The sequence below is a fragment of the Branchiostoma belcheri genome, unplaced genomic scaffold (assembly GCF_001625305.1).
Source record: "Branchiostoma belcheri isolate BF01 breed outbred unplaced genomic scaffold, Haploidv18h27 scaffold3, whole genome shotgun sequence".
Classification (NCBI taxonomy): Eukaryota; Metazoa; Chordata; class Leptocardii; order Amphioxiformes; family Branchiostomatidae; genus Branchiostoma; species Branchiostoma belcheri.
The window spans coordinates 8,215,436-8,234,954 of record NW_017803909.1 but is presented as its reverse complement, the minus strand read 5'-3'; the positions used below and the strand labels follow the sequence as shown (position 1 = coordinate 8,234,954).

General features: G+C 40.2%; 4 protein-coding genes across 4 annotated transcripts; 1 reads left to right on the top strand and 3 right to left on the bottom strand.

Annotated features, from left to right (window-relative positions):
• Window positions 1-2,857: 2,857 nt before the first annotated feature.
• LOC109473459 (plasmolipin-like) lies at window positions 2,858-6,175 on the top strand. The gene is made up of 4 exons (XM_019773322.1): window positions 2,858-3,039; window positions 3,758-3,925; window positions 4,512-4,610; window positions 5,123-6,175. Exons 1-4 carry the CDS (start codon window positions 2,938-2,940, stop codon window positions 5,243-5,245), a joined length of 492 nt encoding a protein of 163 aa, XP_019628881.1. The 5' UTR covers window positions 2,858-2,937; the 3' UTR covers window positions 5,246-6,175.
• A 661-nt stretch (window positions 6,176-6,836) lies between these two features.
• LOC109473481 (cyclin-O-like) lies at window positions 6,837-9,852 on the bottom strand. The gene is made up of 6 exons (XM_019773342.1): window positions 9,582-9,852; window positions 9,096-9,308; window positions 8,643-8,834; window positions 8,201-8,281; window positions 7,511-7,737; window positions 6,837-7,046 (listed from the first exon to the last, which is right to left on the bottom strand). Exons 1-6 carry the CDS (start codon window positions 9,672-9,674, stop codon window positions 6,923-6,925), a joined length of 930 nt encoding a protein of 309 aa, XP_019628901.1. The 5' UTR covers window positions 9,675-9,852; the 3' UTR covers window positions 6,837-6,922.
• A 1,827-nt stretch (window positions 9,853-11,679) lies between these two features.
• Window positions 11,680-15,385, bottom strand: LOC109474018. Its single transcript, XM_019774223.1, has 5 exons — window positions 14,947-15,385; window positions 14,388-14,633; window positions 13,634-13,769; window positions 12,597-12,729; window positions 11,680-12,005 (listed from the first exon to the last, which is right to left on the bottom strand). The coding sequence occupies exons 1-5, from the start codon at window positions 15,357-15,359 to the stop codon at window positions 11,920-11,922; spliced, it is 1,014 nt and encodes a 337-aa protein (XP_019629782.1). The 5' UTR covers window positions 15,360-15,385; the 3' UTR covers window positions 11,680-11,919.
• A 487-nt stretch (window positions 15,386-15,872) lies between these two features.
• Window positions 15,873-18,655, bottom strand: LOC109473443 (NADH dehydrogenase [ubiquinone] 1 beta subcomplex subunit 9-like). Its single transcript, XM_019773302.1, has 4 exons — window positions 18,532-18,655; window positions 17,522-17,664; window positions 16,863-16,924; window positions 15,873-16,318 (listed from the first exon to the last, which is right to left on the bottom strand). Exons 1-4 carry the CDS (start codon window positions 18,627-18,629, stop codon window positions 16,163-16,165), a joined length of 459 nt encoding a protein of 152 aa, XP_019628861.1. The 5' UTR covers window positions 18,630-18,655; the 3' UTR covers window positions 15,873-16,162.
• Between the last annotated feature and the right edge of the window lie 864 nt (window positions 18,656-19,519).

Below are 19,519 nucleotides of genomic sequence, written 5' to 3'. Positions count from 1 at the left end.
AATTTGTATTCATGGAATATTCACACTGTTACAAAATCACCTTGCAGCATAACCATTCAAGCAATTTTGATCAGATGTACATACATGTATGATCTGAATTTTCCAGAAAAGGATTTTATGATACCATAGTTGTTATAAGCCATAGTTAATTCCTTCCCGTGGCAATCTAATATTCAAAAGTGGGTCGAAATCAAATTATGCAGTGTTGTTTGGAATAAGTTGATTTTAGATCAATATGTTTGTGTCAGAAAAAAAGCCCAAGCGTAAGTTGGTATTGCAGGTACCACCAGAAAGTATAGATACCGGTAGTGTGTAACATGTAACTGGGGCTGTCTTGATACTGTTGTGTTATGGTGAACGTCAGATTTAAAAAGAAATGAAATATTACCCACATAATATGAATTATCTATATTGTAGTTAGCAAATAAGTCTGTTATTGTAGTTAATATTATCAGCCTTGTAGGTTTCTTTCTAAGACAAAATTACATATATGGTCCAAACTGTTAACCAGTCCCATAGCCTTCTTTAGGCGTGATAGCCAGTTTTTGGTCAGTGTACATTATTTTGTGTTGGAAAGAAAGTGTGATTTCGGTCATAGGTAAGAAGCGTCCGGGAATACAACATATTTGCAAAGTCAAAGACACTATTTAGATCAGAGGGTATATGAACCTGTGTAATATGAATCTGTATGATGATTGTCAAGTCAACCCACCTTGATATATGTAGACAGGATTCTTTTTCTATGTGCAGAAACACCACAGGTATCCCCTATATCCCCTACATGTATTTAAAGGGTTTAGCAATGACAGCTTTTTGTTCCATAATATTTATAGACTAACTCTGACTAATAACATGTTGTGCAAAAAAGGAAACTTGTGAAATATGTAATGGCACATTCATAATTTGCACAGTCTATCAAGTATTGCTCTCCAAAATGTATCTGTGCTTTAATTGCAGCATTTTATTGCAATGAATGTTGTTACCATTATTGTCATTTCAGTTGCCAAGATCCAGTGCTCTATGCAGCTTCTTACTCCAAATGGCAAAGTATGTTTCAATGCCTGTCCCTTTTGGAAGCTTTGAATTTCATGTACTCTCCAAGCAGAGGTTGTGGGGGAATGATCGTTACCTTTTTATATAATGGCCGTTTTTTTTGTCACTACCCCCACCACCGTCAGTGGCCGGCGACCTTCTCTGGCTAATGGATGCTGCCTGGCCAATTTGGTTCTGTCTTTTTGCCACCGAAAGGGATCTGCTTGGAGATAAGCTTTCATGTTCACTTCAATTGATATGCGGTGTGTGTATCTGTGGCTGGTCATGGACTTGTGGAAAACATGTTATGGTAGAATAGAATTCTGTGGAAAGTGAAATATAGGTTGTGACATTACCAGAAGACTTGTTTGATGGACCAAGTGCATCCTAGTCTTCCCTAAATCCTTATCTGTATAGCACCAACATTCTCCTTGCTGAAGGTAGCTTCTTGGTACTGGCTCAGTGGCAGAGAGAATGTTGAAAGTAAGGGATAGTTCAATTGTCTGTATATGTTACGAGGAACGGGTGTGACTTTGAAATTGCAGTGGACTGAGTTTCAAAGCACAAAAGATTCGAGTAGTCTCTAATTTTCACCCATCAGTGGTCATCAAACAATGTTCTTTGATTGGTTTGGACTCAAGATGTATGAAATCAGAGGAAAATGACTCAACTGGCTATGGGATATAATGGAAGTGACAGTGTTGTACATGTACGTGTTAGCTAGCTGTGTTTTGCACATGTGGAACTGTAGCACACAAGGTAGCGATGCAACTATTTTCTTACACTGGTGTACTTTTAGGCCGATATCACTGCCGCTGTCAATGTTAACTTTGTATACATGTATTTACGAATTACTATTTGCATATAAAAAGCCATAGAATTGCTCACAATAAGGTGTAAAGGTTTTAATATGTCAGATTTGTGCAAAAGTACAGTAAATAGATAACAGGAAAGTGCCTGGTGGGCTTTTTCTGCCTGTAATATTGGGCCCAAATGTCTACTGTTTTAAGGAAACTAACATAGAACCATCCTTCAATGTGCTAGATACATAATAAACTTCACTGCAGACAGGGTATACACATACCATAACACACTCTCACCATTGATGTGGTTACCATGCAATGTATTGAAGATGTAGGAAAAAGGGGCCTCCCTCAGATTGCAAATGTGTTCGATATCAATTTTGATATACAGAATTGGAAATGTCTTGGGCCTTTGATGGTTGTGACAATTCAAGAAAAGGAGTAAGTTTAAAAAAGAAAAAGTACAGAGGCACCTGTTTTTCTACTCAGTAGACTGCAATTGTGGAATTGTAGCTTGAAATTAGTACAAGTATTGATACAAGCCTACCTTCTCTATAAAGCAATTAGGCTAGGCTTGTCACAAAATTGACACGTTTATATGATCTGACAGAGTCGTTATGTTGTGACAAAACATTAATTTATTGTTTAACTCGCTATTTAACTAGTATGTTAGATTAATTAACTAATTCCTGTCCAATTCGTGCAATCATTGTGAGAAGTTAACACTATAATATATTTTCATTTGTCTGTCCTGTAAATACCCATGTACAATGCCACAAAATTTTCAATAAAAGATTTTATTATGGACGTCGTGTGACTAGTTGAGTTTTATCCTTTTCATTTTTTTGTATAACCAATATTGAATGAATTGATTGTTTGATTTGGCCTCAGAAATGAGTGCAAAGATTGAATACAGGCAAAAATGTAGCTGTCCCTGTACTCCCCTCTGAAAGTAATGGTACATCCTACTCAAACTTTTACAGTTCAAAGGTCACAAAATATAACGGTGCCTTGACTGGGAGGGGTGTGTTTGTATGCCACAGTTTACAGCTACTTCTTCGCGGATTTCTTAACTTTAGCCTTTCCTTAAGACATCTTCAGGATGGCAGACGCAGAACAGCAACCTCAGCAGAGCCTTGTTAGGCGGTTTCTTAACTTTGGGTACCTCAAAACGCCCCAAGGAATTTGTAAAGTTGCTGAACTGGTGAGTCAGAATTTGGAGCCACTCCTTTCTTAGCTCACACTTGCACGTTGTTATGTTAGAATCGTGCAGGTTTTCTGTGGAAAATTGCTACGAATTCCACAGAGGACGTGCAAGCGAGTTTGCTTCTGCTTGATTTACACAACACTTATGTTGGTTGAGCAAAGTCAGAGCGTGTAACGTGTTATTTGTTATCGATGGAGTTTACTTTGTGTACGCACAAGAGTCACTATACTAGAATTTAGAGTAGGAATATTTTCTTTCCCTAAGTTACAAAGTTAAGTGTATCATTATCACCCTATTTTTCTTGTCTGAGTTACAGAGATCTAGAGAGTCTGTAGTTTTGTCATGTTTTCTTAAAATACCGATCAAAGTCGTCAAAGTTATATTACCCACAAAACGGTTAACGTTAACGTTAGATGTTTTCAGTAATATTCTCTTCCGGTCTGGCAGGTCCTAGACCTGTGTGTGGATCATCATTGATGACCAATCTCCAGTTCTGTAGACAACTGTTCATGCCTCCAGTGATATTGATAATTTTGTACTTACATATTTTTTAGTAATTTTTACCCAATATTTCTGGTTGACAGGTCCTAGGGGTGAGTGAATGAGAGTGAGGTCCTAGGCCAGTGTATGCACTGTGTGCGTGGACCAGTTTTGTAGACAACTATTTGCAACTCAAGTTTAGATAATGTTGTACTTAATTTTTTCTGGTTGTCAGGTCCTGGGCCTGTGTACGTGGATCATCATTGTGGTGCACGCGTACGCAGGTGTGCAGGTGTACGTCATGTTCGTGGCCGTGGCCAGCTGGCTCATCACGCTGCTCGGACTCCTGCTCTTCATGTGCGGCATTCATGAGAGGGTCCAGTTTGTTCCCTGGCAACACACGGTCAGTATGGCTCAAATAAGGTAGCTAGACGTTTCGCCGCCAGACGGTTTCGCGGTCAGACAATTCGCGGTCACTTCCTGGTCGTATAGCGGCCACCGTGTACACGCCATATAGGCTGCTACAATCACTGTCTGTTGCCAAGATAACTTTTAAGGACTGCTGTATTTACACAAAGAGGTTATAGTCTCCAAGATATAACTTTAACCTCCTTGATTTCCACACCTTATGACTGTTTTTAAAACTGTTTTCTAACATTACATAACATAACGTCTTATTTGTGAACCAGCTGGAATATTACCCAAAAAGGGCTGAAAAAGTACACAAAATATTTTCATCACATTATCAAATTTTTATATTTACAATCTTTATTTTTGCTGTCTAGAAACACGACAAAACATGTTGACAGTGAATAATAAATGACCCGGAAGTGAATGCGAATCGTCTGGCTGTGAACTCGTCTGAATTGTCTTACCTTGGAATGTTTATATTTGGGGTGTACATGTTGCTAAGGTTTGGATAAGAATTGTATGCAGTGTCATTACAATACTATATAAGCTATAATTCAATATCTATGTATTTTCCACAGGAGTTGGGATACAACACAGGAGTGACAGTGTTGTACCTGATTGCTGCCATCTTACAGGTGGCCTTCGCTGGCAGCAGCGATGCCTACAAGGCTGCAGGGGTGAGATTTTTTTATTGTGTACTCACCTGTCTATTTCTTTCTGTCTTTCTGACGGTACAGTACAGAGTAACAGGGTCCCTGTAGGACCCTGAATTGATCTGCCGCATTACACAGGTTATTAAAAACAATTGGCACAGGTATTAAAAGTAATTATTAAAAACATTAATTAAAAGTAGTTACAATAGACTGCAGTCGTAGTCAAACATATACCAAGTCATGACAGATTGTTGTTTTTGTTCAGTAGTCTTACGAGGTAAGGTATGCTACTGTTTCTAAACCTTTCAGTTCTAGTTCTGATGATCTCAATCTAGTTCTAATGATCTCATTCTTATTCTTTCTAAGCAGAGTTTTGGGTTTTGGCTTATTTTTGACCAGTTTTTAGACTTTTTTATCGGGCTTTCTTTCTTCCACCGGTGTCTTTTTTTTACGCCAACATTGTCCCTATGATCTAGTCTTGCCCTATTTCGATCCACCAAAGAAGGTAACAAATTAAATGATTTTTTTCTTGTCAGGCATTTGCCTTCTTCACGACAATCGTGTACGGGATTGCGGCGTTCTTCAGCTGGCGACAGTGGCGTGGCAGCCGCTCAGGGGGCGGAGATCAGACCGTGGAGAAAACACCTGGTGCTATCTAGACTCATCCACAACTCATATGTTAGATCTGCCGGGAGTCTACTTGGGATACTTTATCTACATTTGTGATACAAAATGATGAACATTGTTTCATCAAAACAACATATAAGAAGTGTTTTCTAGCCATCATAGGCCATATTCTTAATATTGGGATTATGGGTGCCATTACAACTTGTGTGTGGCCCTTGCATAGAATTTTGCTTCCCACCTGCATTACCCAGAGTTCCCTATCTTACAACATGTACCCAGCATGGAATCCTGGGTGTTTAGCACGCAAGAAGTGTGAGATTTTATTTGTTTCTATTGTCAAGTGAGATAAAATTGAATGTGTATAGAAAATAGCCCATTGTCCCTGGGAATCATTTGATTGTTGTAAGTCAACTGTGGGTTAGTCACCTACAGAAATCTGTGTTTGATATAAGTTATTATTCAGCATGATACTTGGAGATTATAGTTCATGCTAGCAAATGGCAGTTATGTTTAGACAAATGTGGAACAACTTGGTGCCATATAGGATAGTCTGTCTAGCCACTATGATATGGTTTTGTTCTTGGTATGTCATTAAAAAAATTGCAGGATTATAGATTTGCTGTGAAAGCTATTTTAGATACACATACTTTTTAAACAAATTAGAAGATTTTAACCAACTTCTTAAAGCAACTTGGGGGAAAGATTTTAACCAAAGTTAATGTGTACATCAATGTATACAATCAACTTCTTGGAACAATCCCTCTCTTTTCACAACCGATGATGTTTGTTTTGTATGTGTGACATATGTTTTTACTGGGTGGCTGAAAGACCATGATGTACACATCAGTCACAGACATGATTATAGGTACATGTATAGGTAATGTCAGCTATATTTATACTGGTACTATCTAAAAGCAATTTGATTTTGCAGTGAAAAAGTTAAGTGTGATGTTGTGATTTTTTGGTGGACAATTCCCACAGAAATCTAGTATAGTGTAGAAATTATTGGAAGGGAAATATAGTTTGTATCTCATATAACATCTACATGCCATATGTCTACATGCTTGATATGTCCCTGAATAAAAAAAATGGAAATACTCTCAATTCTGACTTTTCTAATCTTTTTCTGCCCTGGGCTTAGTCTTTAAGTTAGACCATGTAGCTAGACTATGTCACCATGTCTTTGCAAAAGGGAAGAAACAGAAAATTAGAAAAGTACTCAACAATTTATTTGTCAAGATAAGAAAATAATTTGCTTCATACAATACAATACAATACATATCATGACATTGGTTGTCACATATTCATAATTCTTTTAAAATACATTGTAGCAGCATAGCATATAGATTTTTTGAACAACAGTTTCACAATATTGCATAATTTTCAATTTTCCAACTGCTCTCAACATTCAAAATATCACGTCACATTACATTAATATTGCACTTTGTGAATATAATTTCATCTTAACATTTTCAAACAACGTTGTCATGCAATTTTACATAATATTACAAAATGACAGTACAACATACACAACAATGTTAAAATGCATTTTTCACACACAATTCAGATCATAGATCAAATTTAGACTGATGATGCCATAGACAAGTGGAATTTGAGGTGGTTCTTGTTGTTACATCAGTATCGCTTTAGAAAACTGGTGTTGTAAGTTCGATGAGAGCAGCCTTGTGGGATGGACTGAAGGTCAAAGTTCACTGGCAGTACTGCTGGTAACATGCCACAAGGAGGTCTGGGAGGGGGAGGCTGTCCATCATCGTCATCAACACCACCTGCAGGTCCAGAATGCACCTCTCTACAGCTGGGCAGGTGTTCATCCTGGGGAGGGGGGCATGACAGGTGTCAGTCAAATCTTTTAATGAGAGAAATGATCATATGCACCCAACAGTCTTGAAAACTAATGGAGCAGGCGGGCAAAAAATAAATAAATAAATAAATACAGGCCTAGGCATCCTATTATGGCCCAAAATGGTACGATAGGAGCCATGAAGTCAACGCACCAGGCTGGTTCAAAATTTAAACAATGAACTTTTAATGATACCACTACATTGAAAGATGGAATAACTGTAACAACTAGGAAGAAAAGGACTGTTTTCAACTGTTCAGGGCAAAATATGAGCATTTTGCAGTTGATTCTGATTTTTTTTTTTTTTTCAAATCAGAAAAAGAATGAAGCAGGCGAATCCGTTAACCAAGAAATTAAATTGGTGTGGCCTAAAGATGAAAATACAAAGTGATCTGAGAGACTGGCAGTGAATCTGGACAGATGCATTTTGTCTTACCTCATGTTGTTGACGAGACTTGAGGCCAAGTTCAGCGCTGCGAGAGCGAGGCTGGAGGGAGCGTGTTGACAGATGACGTAGTCCTGCAACGATGTCACCAGCAGGTGTCTGGCCAGACAGCTGGTCAGCTGGTCGTACTGCCCGTGCGCTGCCAGGTGCTCCAGGAACAGGATGGAGGTGGGAACGGTCAGGTGGAAACCAAGCGTACTCAGGACTCGTCTCTCCAGCTGTGTAACAAGGAAAGCAGGGTCAGTTTTAAAACAGAAATAATGGTGCAACTCAGGAAACAAAGCTGATGAAATTTAAACTTACATGAATATTCATATAGTACAGGTGGGAGGTAATTTTCTGGGTGAGAGATAAACATAATATGTTTTATTTCTTCCTTGTACTTCTAACTACCTACTTCTAACTAACTACTGTTTTCCCCCTCACCTATCTCGTAACTCTTTCATACTATGAACAACTCTATGGTTTAACCTCCCTGCTGCCTAACTCTATAACCAATAGAGAATAACCACTGGACCCCTTTGCAGACTGAATAGATACTCAGTCACAATTTGATCCTTCTATGGCTGGCTAACTCTCGCCAATTTACAGAATGATGTATACACCCTTATTTCAACTATCTATTCAGCCTGCAAAGGAGTCTAATGGAGACTGGTGTTGAAGGTTAATTATGATACTGACCATTCTGAGCTGTCCACGGGTGTACTGGCCTTCATCACACATAGCAACAACCTCCTCGGCACACAGGGGATGGACCTCCTCCTGTAAGGACGTACATGGGAAAAGTCAGATAACGTTACAAACAAACCCAAACATCTACCTACACAACTAGTGGTATTTCACAAGGTCTAAGTGAAGTTGCAGTTAGCATGGAATCTGCAAGGGGGCATAGGTTTGATTATACCTTCCTTAGACCAGGGCCTACAAACAAAAGCACAATAATTTCAGCAGTCAGCAGTCATAATCATTCTGTTCCTGTAACCCAGGGGACAACAGATGCAATACTGTGACTTATATTTCAACACGTGCTGCACAACAACTGTTGATTGGCAATGTAAATGTTTGAATCACTATTGATATAGGAATACTAGCTCTACTTTTCAACTTGTTATACTCTATTTACCATTTTGGCAGCGATGAAAAGTGCAGTGGCCCCAAGAAGCTGTAGGCAGTCCAGTCCGAGCGGTGTCACGGCCAGGAAACGGTCCACGATGTTGACTGCAAGGAACAGCGTCTCCGGTAGGAGGCGTGGTCGCACGGTCTGACACACTTGCGTCAACCATCGGACAAGAAGGCCTCGCATCTCAGGTGTGATCTGCAAGAACGCAGAAAGTAACGAAATTAGTTCTTGTTTCATTTTTACCACACATTTCATAAAATTGTAGCCTCCAAAACCTGCCAATTGAATGAAATACCGATATAAATATCAAACCAATTTCACGATCTAGTCTGTTGCTAAGCAAACTAAAAACTACATGTATAATAAACATACAACGTGCAGTACTGTAAACAAACGAAAAATCGATCAAAGTGGAAACTAACAATCATATACATAGATTAAAGAGTGTCCTATTACCTGAGGTTGGTTGTTGAGAGACTGAACAGGATGAAACTTGACTTCGTTGCTCTTCATCATGAGGAACCACTCGTCCAGGTAAGTCGGGTCGGCAGGAGCCAGCGGCGCCGGGCTATCCACGACCATCTGGTCGGGCACACTCCACTTGGGCGCCGCGGCCTCACTCGTGAGGGCATCGGTGCATCCAAGCATTGGACTGACATCATAGATGTCCTGTGGAAAAGTTCAAATTATTATTACAAGTGTTTTATGAACCCACCAATAGGTTTGCTATAAAAGTTCCTATAATTAATCCATGTAAATCGCAGAATTGGCAAACAACCACACGATAAATTGATCTGCTGTTTGACTTCTGATAGTACTACATGTACTGATGTTGTAGAAGAACATTGTAAAACGAAACATCGTTGATCTATGATCTATATAGTGTATTTAGGAATCCGATCATAATGTCACAAGCGCCGATTGTTTAATTCGATCACGTACCTCGCAATGATCTGAGTCCGATGTCTCTCCGTCACTACCACGCCGGGACTGGAACTTCAGGGCAGGCTTCATGGCGATCGCGGACGGAAACATTGTAATCAGAGTGCCGTAAACAGCTGACGAAAGTGGCAAAGCTTTACTGAGACGTTGGACGATCTCGAGATGTTGTCAAATCCACGAGGAATGCTAAGGATCCATCGAAAATGTCCCGATTTATACCTGAAAAGGCAGACGGCCCAGTCTGGCAGACGATCGTGGTGTCTCGCCACCATGTTTCCCGCCAAATTCGCACATTTAATCCTGTGTTCTGATTGGTTGGTTGGCTAATTGCCGACAGACACACCTGGTCCGTCTCTGTCTGGACAATCTTCAGTCTGCTCTACGATTGGTCAGTCTAATAATGCTATCAACGAATGGCGAGACCCTGTGCATTCCTAGTCACTGCCAGGCTTCGCGAAGCAGCTGGAAAGAGTAGAAATTGCCCAAATACTGAAATAGACAGGGGAATTGATCCGCGGTATTAAAGAGAACAGTTCATTTCGTGAGCGTTAAACCGTTCTTTTAGCGCGGACCAACTCCCCTGTCTATCTGAGCAATTTCTACTCTTTCCAGCTGCCTCTCGAAGTCTTAGCGCATTCCTGCATACCAGATAACGTGGCATAATAGAAGCGCAGAGACTGCAGTTTGTCAGTCCAAACAATTGGGTAAGTCAGAGCAAGGAGGTTCAAAAGACGTTTTCCTGGTATGTAGATGAGATAGCACGAGTTTACCACTTACTGTGGAACGTTGACGTTGAAATGATTTGGCCACGTTTTTGTCATCATTTATTCGCTGCAACCAAGGAATGTAAAGTTAAACCATGTATTTCGTATAAAGATCGCTAGATGTCGCTACTGCATTGTACACCTGTCGAGTCTCACCTTTACCATATATGGAAACCATAATCATAGATAGAACTCTTTCATCTCCAAGCAGATGTTTGAAGGAGATACGACGGACAAATATTACACTGTTCAATAGTATCCTCCAGGAATAAATGTATAAAATGTAGAAAATCTATGTCCCTCCTGACTACCTACACCTAAAACAGTACCATATTATACAAGATCTTCTGAAGTCCGATTATCACTTCAGAAATTATTTTAATAAAATGTGTATGTATCTATAGTTTATTTATAGTTTATTTGTATTTATATGTTTGTACAGCTATTTTCTAAGGGTGTCACCTGACATAAGAAATTCATTCAATTTTCATATAAGTAACAATAGGGAACGATATATTGTATTATGATCTGTTTATTCAAATATCACACCATTGCACAAAGTCAGTATTCATCAGCATCACAGATTGGAATGACAGCAAATTACCAAAAACATTTGCAAAACAGCTTTGAAGCATAGCAAACTGATTACAAGTGACAGTAAGCATACATTGGTATTACATCTGGGTTTTTTTAGTACAGTGGTATTGGCTTACAGATGAGTACTACATGTATAATGCAAATATGAAAAGTAAAGTCTCTATAATCTCATCCAAATACACATTTCACAATACCAAAAGCTCTACTACATGTATCAGATCATATTTCAGAGTTGATCCATACAAGTCTGACAACACTTTTTTTTGACAACACTTACAAATTTTCTGTAAATTTACAAACGTTCATAGAAGGAGCATTGTCACCATCCAAAAATACATGTTGCCTCTTACAAAAATATAGCTGTAGTTCACTGATATTGCTTGTGCAGCCTTCAATAAAACTCCCTTCCACAGAGGAAAGCTACCTCCCTGCACATCATTTGGAAATATACCTTATTGCTCAGTCTCTATTTAAAAACTATTGTAAAAGCTGCAAACCAGCAGTTTATAGTACCCAGCTCACACCTACTTCCCACAAGTCCTTTTATTAAAAGCTTCTTGTATAGACAATGGCAGCCTGTCGGCAGAACGTACTGCGCCTGTGCGAAACCCCATTTTTACACAGTTTTTGCTGGATTTTTGGTCAACATTGCATCATCATTTTGCCTGTTGCAGACAATATCTTTTCTGATATAACATTTGGAAACTACAGTCACGATGTTAACCTTATATGCACAAATACGACCTTATATGAGACGTTCTGCTGAAGTGATATGCATAGTACATTATGGGTTTCGCCCAGGTGCAGTACGTTCTGCCGACGTGCTCTCCACTACCATTGTAATTACCATCTCCTCATGCATTAAAATTTATTTCATTTTAAATCCTCTAAAAACACCCTCTTTACATGTTTAAGTAACCTATAAACCCATCAGCTCCCTACAGTGTACTATATTTATGTTGATCAGGTCCACGTTTCTAGTCATACTCGGAGCCGATGGTGATGCTCATCTCGTCTCCGATGATCAGTGTCTTGTGAAACCATTTGTTGGTGTCCAGCACAACTGGGGGGAAAATGGTCAAGGTATATTATTAATATATTTATATATCATATAAAACTAGTAATGTGTACCTAAACCCCCATTAGGTTCAGGTCCGGATTCAAGTCCGGGGGTTTAGGTTCAGTTCCGGACTCGTAAGTCTGGACCTAAACCCAGGGCATGTTGATAACCTTGCAATGTTGTTTGGGCAAAACTGTGGCCACATAACATGGAGGCTGACACTTGATGATACCCGATGGCAATGTCTTCTTCATTTTGCAGCACAGAGTTTGCAATGTATGGAAGGTTTTAGATGATTTAGAACGAAAAGGGGTATGTGACATGTTTTCTTTTTGTAATAAGTCCGGAACTGATTCCTTCCTTTTAGGTTTTCTTAGACTTGAACCTAAAATTTTTGCAAGTCCAGAATCGGTCCAGAGAACTGGTACACAGCACTATATAACACCAATACTAGTATATCAAATTAATTTCTTGCATAAGAATATGAAAGAACATCTACACACACACACTCACAATTACAACAACTGCTGGTAGAGCTCTACCAAAGTAGAAAGTGGTGCAACAGGTTTGTATCATAATGATATAAATACTCACTTATTTCTCCTGGGTGTACTGTAACCTTCAGCGTGTGGGGACACTCAAAGTAACACTCCGGCGGCGGCTCAATCGTCCACACCTTTGTCCCTTTCACCTGAGCCTGCCAGGATGGTTTGTCCACTGCGTCAATCTGTTGGACACACAAATTGACCACAGTCATTTATTACCGGTACTTTTATAGTACAACTGTACTGTACATACTGAGAGTGGATTCTCTCTCTCTCTCTCTCTGTCAGTCTGTGGATTGATCCTCAGCTACTGTAACTGACATCTTTCACACTACAGTCATCCTTGTGGATTGTGTCTTTGTAATACTGTACAGTCTGTTATTTTATACTTTGTATGCCCATCATTGCCTGAAAAAAGGTTTTATTCAATCGGAGTGTAGTTGCTGGTGAAATAAATAAACTGAAACTGGAGCCACATCATTAAGTTCCTTTGAAAGGTCCCAAAAGATCTCCGCATATCAAGATTTGTCAAATGTAACTTAACCTCATTCTCCTGAGGCAGAGGTGCTTCCACAGTGTAAATCCTAAGGCTAATGTATTTGCCGCGGGATACATGTAGCTCTGCCATGGGAGAATGCTTAACCTATGCTGACAACTGACTTAGAAAGTTAAAGGTTGGCCTTTGGTCTGTTTTCTATGCTGTAAGTTGCTTTTTGCTGTTAACCCTCTAATACAGTACGGGTTGCCAAACAGTAACTTCAGTGTACTAAAGGTTAAAGGCAGAAAATAAAACATGCAGGACAGAGTAAAACATGAAGAATGCATCATGGTCAGCGTCATGTGTAAATCTGTGTTCAATTTCGAGGTCAAAAACAGTAAAACTTTTTACATCCTTCTTCCCGAGGTGTAAACCTGCTGATAGTTAATGGTTTATTGATAAAACATGGAACAAATCGGCCTTGCAGTAAAAACTGAATTGTACTGAAGTTTACAATCAACATATTAAGTAAAACCAACACAATAGGCTATTATAGTACATGTATGGTGTAAACAGCACAATAGGACAAAGGTAAAAAGAGAGTTTACATGCAGGTGGGCTCCGTATCCGGGACTTCCCATGAAGATCCAGTCAGTCTTACTGGACTCTGCCTCGGTGGGGAGGAAGTACGGTCGCTCGTAGTGACGCCGCAAATCATTGGCCGCTGCAGCATCGCAGTTACTCCTGGTGACAGAAAGGAATTGAGCTGATTGGTCACTGAGATTAGGTCATGCAAAATAAGAAATCAAATACCAACAAAACTTACTTTCAAACAGTGTTGAGGGCAGGTTGTGTTGTCGGTTGTGGTATACATGTAACTGTTATAGTGTTTTGATGGAAGGTGGTAGTAGACTTAGACACTAGAGCTTAGCCTCTGTCAGGTTCTGGGAAGTGGCTGGAAAGAGCTCGGAAGAGCAGAAATTGGCTAAATTCACAGATAACATGCCAGAGGAGTTGGTCTGCTGAAGAGTACAGTTTGCCAGCTACCTAGGGGGCCTAAACCTGCGTCAATTTTTCCCCAGCACAAATTTTGTGACCCTAGCACGCCCAGATCATGAGATATTAAAACCGAAAGTTCCGCTGCAGTACCACAACAAGCTGCCAGGGGGCCCAAAATCTAATCATTTCGAGGTCTTATTCAGACCTACCCACCTACCAAGTATGAAGACAATCCATTTAAGCCTTCTCGAGTTATTGTGTTTACAGACAGACAGACAGACACACACACACACACAAATGCCTCTGAAAACATATTAACCTTCTTGACGAAGGTAATAATTGGAAGATTTAAATTGGACCCACCATCCAATGTACCAAGGTTCCGATCCGTCCTCCAGATTGGCCCGTTCCTTACTCATGTTGAAGACGTCTCCCAGGCTCTCGAAGTTTGTCTTGTACGGGAAGAACTGGCAGTTGGACTCCTCGTTCAGTAAGGCCGGGCTGTCTGGCTTGTAGACCGACTTGAAGTAGTCAAAACTGAAGAACTCTGAGGCTGTCCAGTTCTGAGTCCCATCCTCCACTATCACAGGTCGTGCAGTGTAGGCATACCTGAGCAAAAGACTCTGATGTCTTATCTATGTCTATACCAGATGTAGTCCTCTCACTATCTTATATGATATGATTCAATTTGGTGTTTTACCTTGTTGGGAGAATATCAACGTCACCAGTTTGGCAGCAGAATTCTACAATATTGGATTTATCATTTGATTAAATCACGATATTCCAAATATGATGGTAAGATCGTTTATAGTACGATGTTGTAGTTCCGTACAAACATTGCCTTGGCCGTACCACGTCACTTTTGCTTATACCCTACAATGTTGCCTTCCAAGTTCAAAGTAACAAACAACAAAAAACTCACCTGGCAATGAATTCGGCTGGCTTCAGGTTCCGAACCCTGTCCACTTCCTCGATATCCGCACACACCTGGCAGTTGACGGGCGGTCGAAAGGGGTCTTGGATCTCCTCTATGAACGGAAAGATGCAGGATTCCTTCTCCATGTCTCCGTCCAGGAAGGTGAACAGGTGTTCCGTCAGCTTCCTGCGCACCATCGGGTGGATCAGGCCCGTGCCGAGCCCGACGGCCACCGCCGCGACTATCACGGCCAGCACGGCGGCTGTAGCGCAGAGTATCCCCCCACATGTGGTACGGCGTCCGCTCAACTTCTTCACCGAGCTGACCCGATAGATGTCCTCGTCCGAGAGTCCGAAGGAGTCGATTTTCTTGCAAAGTTGCGCGATTTTGCGCTCTACTTCCGCCTTGTCTGTCGCCATCTTGGGAACGCCTGCTGATCTCCTTGCACCACTGTACAGCAGCGCCACCTAGCAACTTTTTAAAGCGCTGCTCCTATTTCTGCGTCTACCAGAGACTCGCATGGGCCTCTCCCTATAACTATAGTAGTAGATGTAGATGTCTTCGGCCAGGTAGGGTCATAAGTTCCAGTTATGGTTTGTTATAACGGTTTGCTATAACATTAACGGTTTGTTTTCCTGCCAATCGGTTTCCGTTTGGTGTCTGTGTCAGTTTTTGTGTTTCTAAAGGAAAAAGTAATCAATTTCATAACCCAGATTTAAGTGTTCTTTTATCTAATAGCCACATTTGCCACCTAAGTGTTGATTTGCTTCTGCTTCTAGTGATGCTGTTGCATGCATCATAGCTCATAAGATCTTTTTGCAGTTTGACTAGGTAACGATAATGAAATTTTCTCTCTTCTAATGATTAGTATAGTGTGGTAATCTCATAGGCTTGTAAAGTAAAATATATAAACATGACAAAAACAGTTCTTGATTCAGTCAAGTACATCTTACTTTATTTTGTGTTGGGTTTTCAACTTGTATTCTATCCACATAGGTAAAGAGCAAACTTACAGGACACAGTCCACTCTATTCCAGATTTATTTTGAAGCACAGCAAGTGTACAGTGAGAACAATACCATTAGAAAGAATGCCTGCTGTCAAGATATTCAGAAACTGGATATATTTACTCTATAAGACACTGTTTACACAGTAAAAGAGCTGCGATATGATCTCAAGACTTAGAAAGACAGCCCTGCAAACAACCTAAAGACATCTTCTAATCACTTGATGTTTGCCAAGTCATCAGTATATTTCTTGTCTTGCTTCTCTCTCTGTTCTTTCTCCCAGGCCTCCTTGACCAGCTTTAGACGTTGTTCACGTTTCTTGAAGTACTCCGGGTACCGAGCGCGCTCAGATGGGTGCCAGTGGTCCAGAAGCTGGAGGAATGTTAAAGACAGAATTTCTCAGTGAAAAAGAATCAACTGTATCTCGGACAACAGTTGAGCTATTCTTCCACTTGTCGTTTGAAGCAGAAAATATAACACCAGAAGTTGTCATTGTAACAAGTGGAAGCATATTTCAATCTAGTTCAGCTCCTGGAAAAGTTATTTATCCAAAAGTCTTGACAAAAAGGATAGATACAATATTCACATCTTTGAATGTATGTCAGAAATGCCCTCACTTCTTTTTGATAATACCGGGTATGATCATAAGATATCTTAACTTTTACCCTACTGAGTTAGAGTTTTGACACCAAATTTGGATTGCTTACAGGGTTCAGGAACAACATACAAAAAAGTATAACATGTAAACTTTAACAACACTGCATATGAAGAAAATCATTATGAAGACAATTTCTTTCTACGTACTTGTCTCTGTCTACAGGAAGATATGTTTACCTATGATTTTTGAAGAGAAAGATGCTTGGCAGGAAGAGTGTTACCTACTAGCATGTAGAGAAGTGTATACAGCAATGCTTACCCAGTCAGGATGTTGGTACGCCTGGTATCGCTCGTATGTGGTACCGCCTGGTGAGTCTGGGACTGGAGATTGAACAATGATAAAGATCAGGAAAAGCTCATGTTTGCAGAGGGCAAATAAACATGAAGTTTGTGTGACAGGTACAAATATAATTCCTGACAAGAGTAGATTCATTCAGTCAGGTAGGACACCTTGTCCAGTTTTGTCAGGCCTAGGAATAAAAATATTGTGTTTCCTGTTTCAGTCCTGAAAAAATTAGGGTCGGCAGGTAGGAATTATCTTTTTATTCTTTTTTTTGTGTGTGAAACTTGCACTTATATTTTCAATGCCAATGTTGGAAAACATTTTACAATGTTTCATCACTCAGGTGTCAGATCATGGAGCTAGAAGTAGAAAAGGTCGATCAGCTCAAAAAATGTATGTCCCTTGCAGGGATCTACAAAAAAAAAGGCTAGGGTCGGCAGTTTTTTCTAGGGTCTGTCAGGAAACAACATTTTTTTCCAAGCCCTTATTATTCTTTGCATCTTTACTATCCTACAGTTGCATCTAATTGGGTGACTCTCCGTATACAAATGTACATGCCTGTCATTGTCAAGCCTTGCCTTGGATGCAATCACTGATGGTGGGTTCAGTTTCATTAGTCCAGCATGTGTACTTACAGATGTATGGCTGTGGATGCTGTCTCTGTAAGAACTCCTCCTCCCCTGCCTTCAGCAGTTTGACTGCCTTCACCATGTCCACCTCATCCTTGTGTTCATCAAACCGAGCTCGCAGCAGTGTCGCCTCATAACGGAACTTATCCCTGGAAAGATGGCAGGTGATACTGTGATGTGAATCTTGAAATTTTTGCAGAGGTGGGTTTCAAATGTATTCATATGAAATGCCAGAGTCAGACATGTAACAGTGGGGGTTTATAGGTGCTACCAACTGATCCAGGGATGACGAATCTTGAAAAGAAAAGGGGGAGTAGTGTAACAGTGGGGGGTTTATTGGCACTACCAACTGATCCGGCCGAGGGGTCTAGACCTATTAGCCGAATCGTAAGAGCGTCGGCATATAGACTGGTGCCCGGGTTTGGCTGTGGGTTCGATCCCCGGCCCGGGACCAGAAGTGTCTTTCTGTTTTTACTCTCCTTATTCTTCTTACAGACATATCCCAAAGAAAGAGTGTCAAAGAAATGTTGTTCATCCATCGTTCTCGAAATAGGATGTAAAAGACAAAGTCTTTCCATATACATTTAATACTGTCTTAGTGTCTTATATTACTTTCCACAGAAATTAAACATAGTCTTATAATACTTATCAGTTACATGTTACCTCCTTTTTTACACTGTTGAACTTCATGTAAGAACCCTTTTCTAACCTTGCAATAACTTACCAATAATATAATTCTATAACATAGTCAAACTCATCAAGAAGTCGTTCTCTTTACCTACAAATGGTCAATTAATCTTTGGATTAAACTAAAGAAGCATCCTGACGACTGAACTGTAGGTAACGGGATCGTGGAATGTGTCTTTTGGTGCAAATATTCGGTGTAACAACAATGTGTAAATTTTTAGACCAAGGAGGACTAACACCTTTTTTTTCAGCTCAAAAAGCCCTACCATGTTAGGGCACAGTGACATAAAATGGTGCAATTCTACTAACAGACTAGTCCAAGGACCTACCTCATAACACACCAAGACTCTAAATGTCTGGAGGCGCGCTTGTACAGACGACAAACCCGCTGTGCGTGAGACAGGTACGAGGCCGGGTTGGTCGCCATTTTCGTCCCTTCCCTCCTGAAGGTCAGAAAACTGCACATTCCATTCACATAATGGGTAAGACACTAATGATCCATGATATTTAATAATGGAAGTTATTCATATTCACCGGGTTATGATCGAATTTTTTTCATGAGACGCGAAATAAATATAATCTGCCTTGTGTTTTTAGTATGAATGTATTATCATTTTTGTGATTCTCTGTTCACAACAAGTTAGCAAGCCACTCCCTTTTGGAGAAAGTAGAATCGTCTACAAGCTCTCGCGAGAGTTTGTTGTGGCGAGAAAATCTGGAGGTGAAAGTTCTCGCGGCAAAGTTGAAAGGAAATGAAATCTGTGCTGTGATTTTCGAAGATGAAGAGATCTTCAGAGGCTGAGATCCAGACAAAACGAAGGAAGAGACGTCTTGAGGATCTGTTAGGTACATGGGGACTCGAGGGCTATTTGAAATGATGGCTGATTCGAGGAGGAACTCGGAAGAAAATTTAGCTTGTGTGATGAGTTGGACCATGGAGTACGAGATGGGAAAATAATGTTTTGCTCGAACTAAAAGCTTTTTAGTTTTGAATGTTCATAATTTTCCAGGTTTTGATTTTTACTACATCCTTAGAGGGTGAAATATCCCTTTGTGTGTCAATATTTAAGACATGCATGAGGGGGTGAAGTCTGCTGTCTCTGATGGGCTAAATGGGGGCCTGCATGGGGGGGTCCCAACAACGCTCTACGCTGAATTCGGAAACCTCTCAATTACACTTTAGGATAAATTCCAAATGGCTACAATGCATTATGTAGAATTAAAACGGTGAATACGCTCTACGCAAAATATGCTCTACGTAGAATTAAAACGGCGGATTACGCTCTACGGAAAAGGGCATGTGGGCCCCGCTAAATA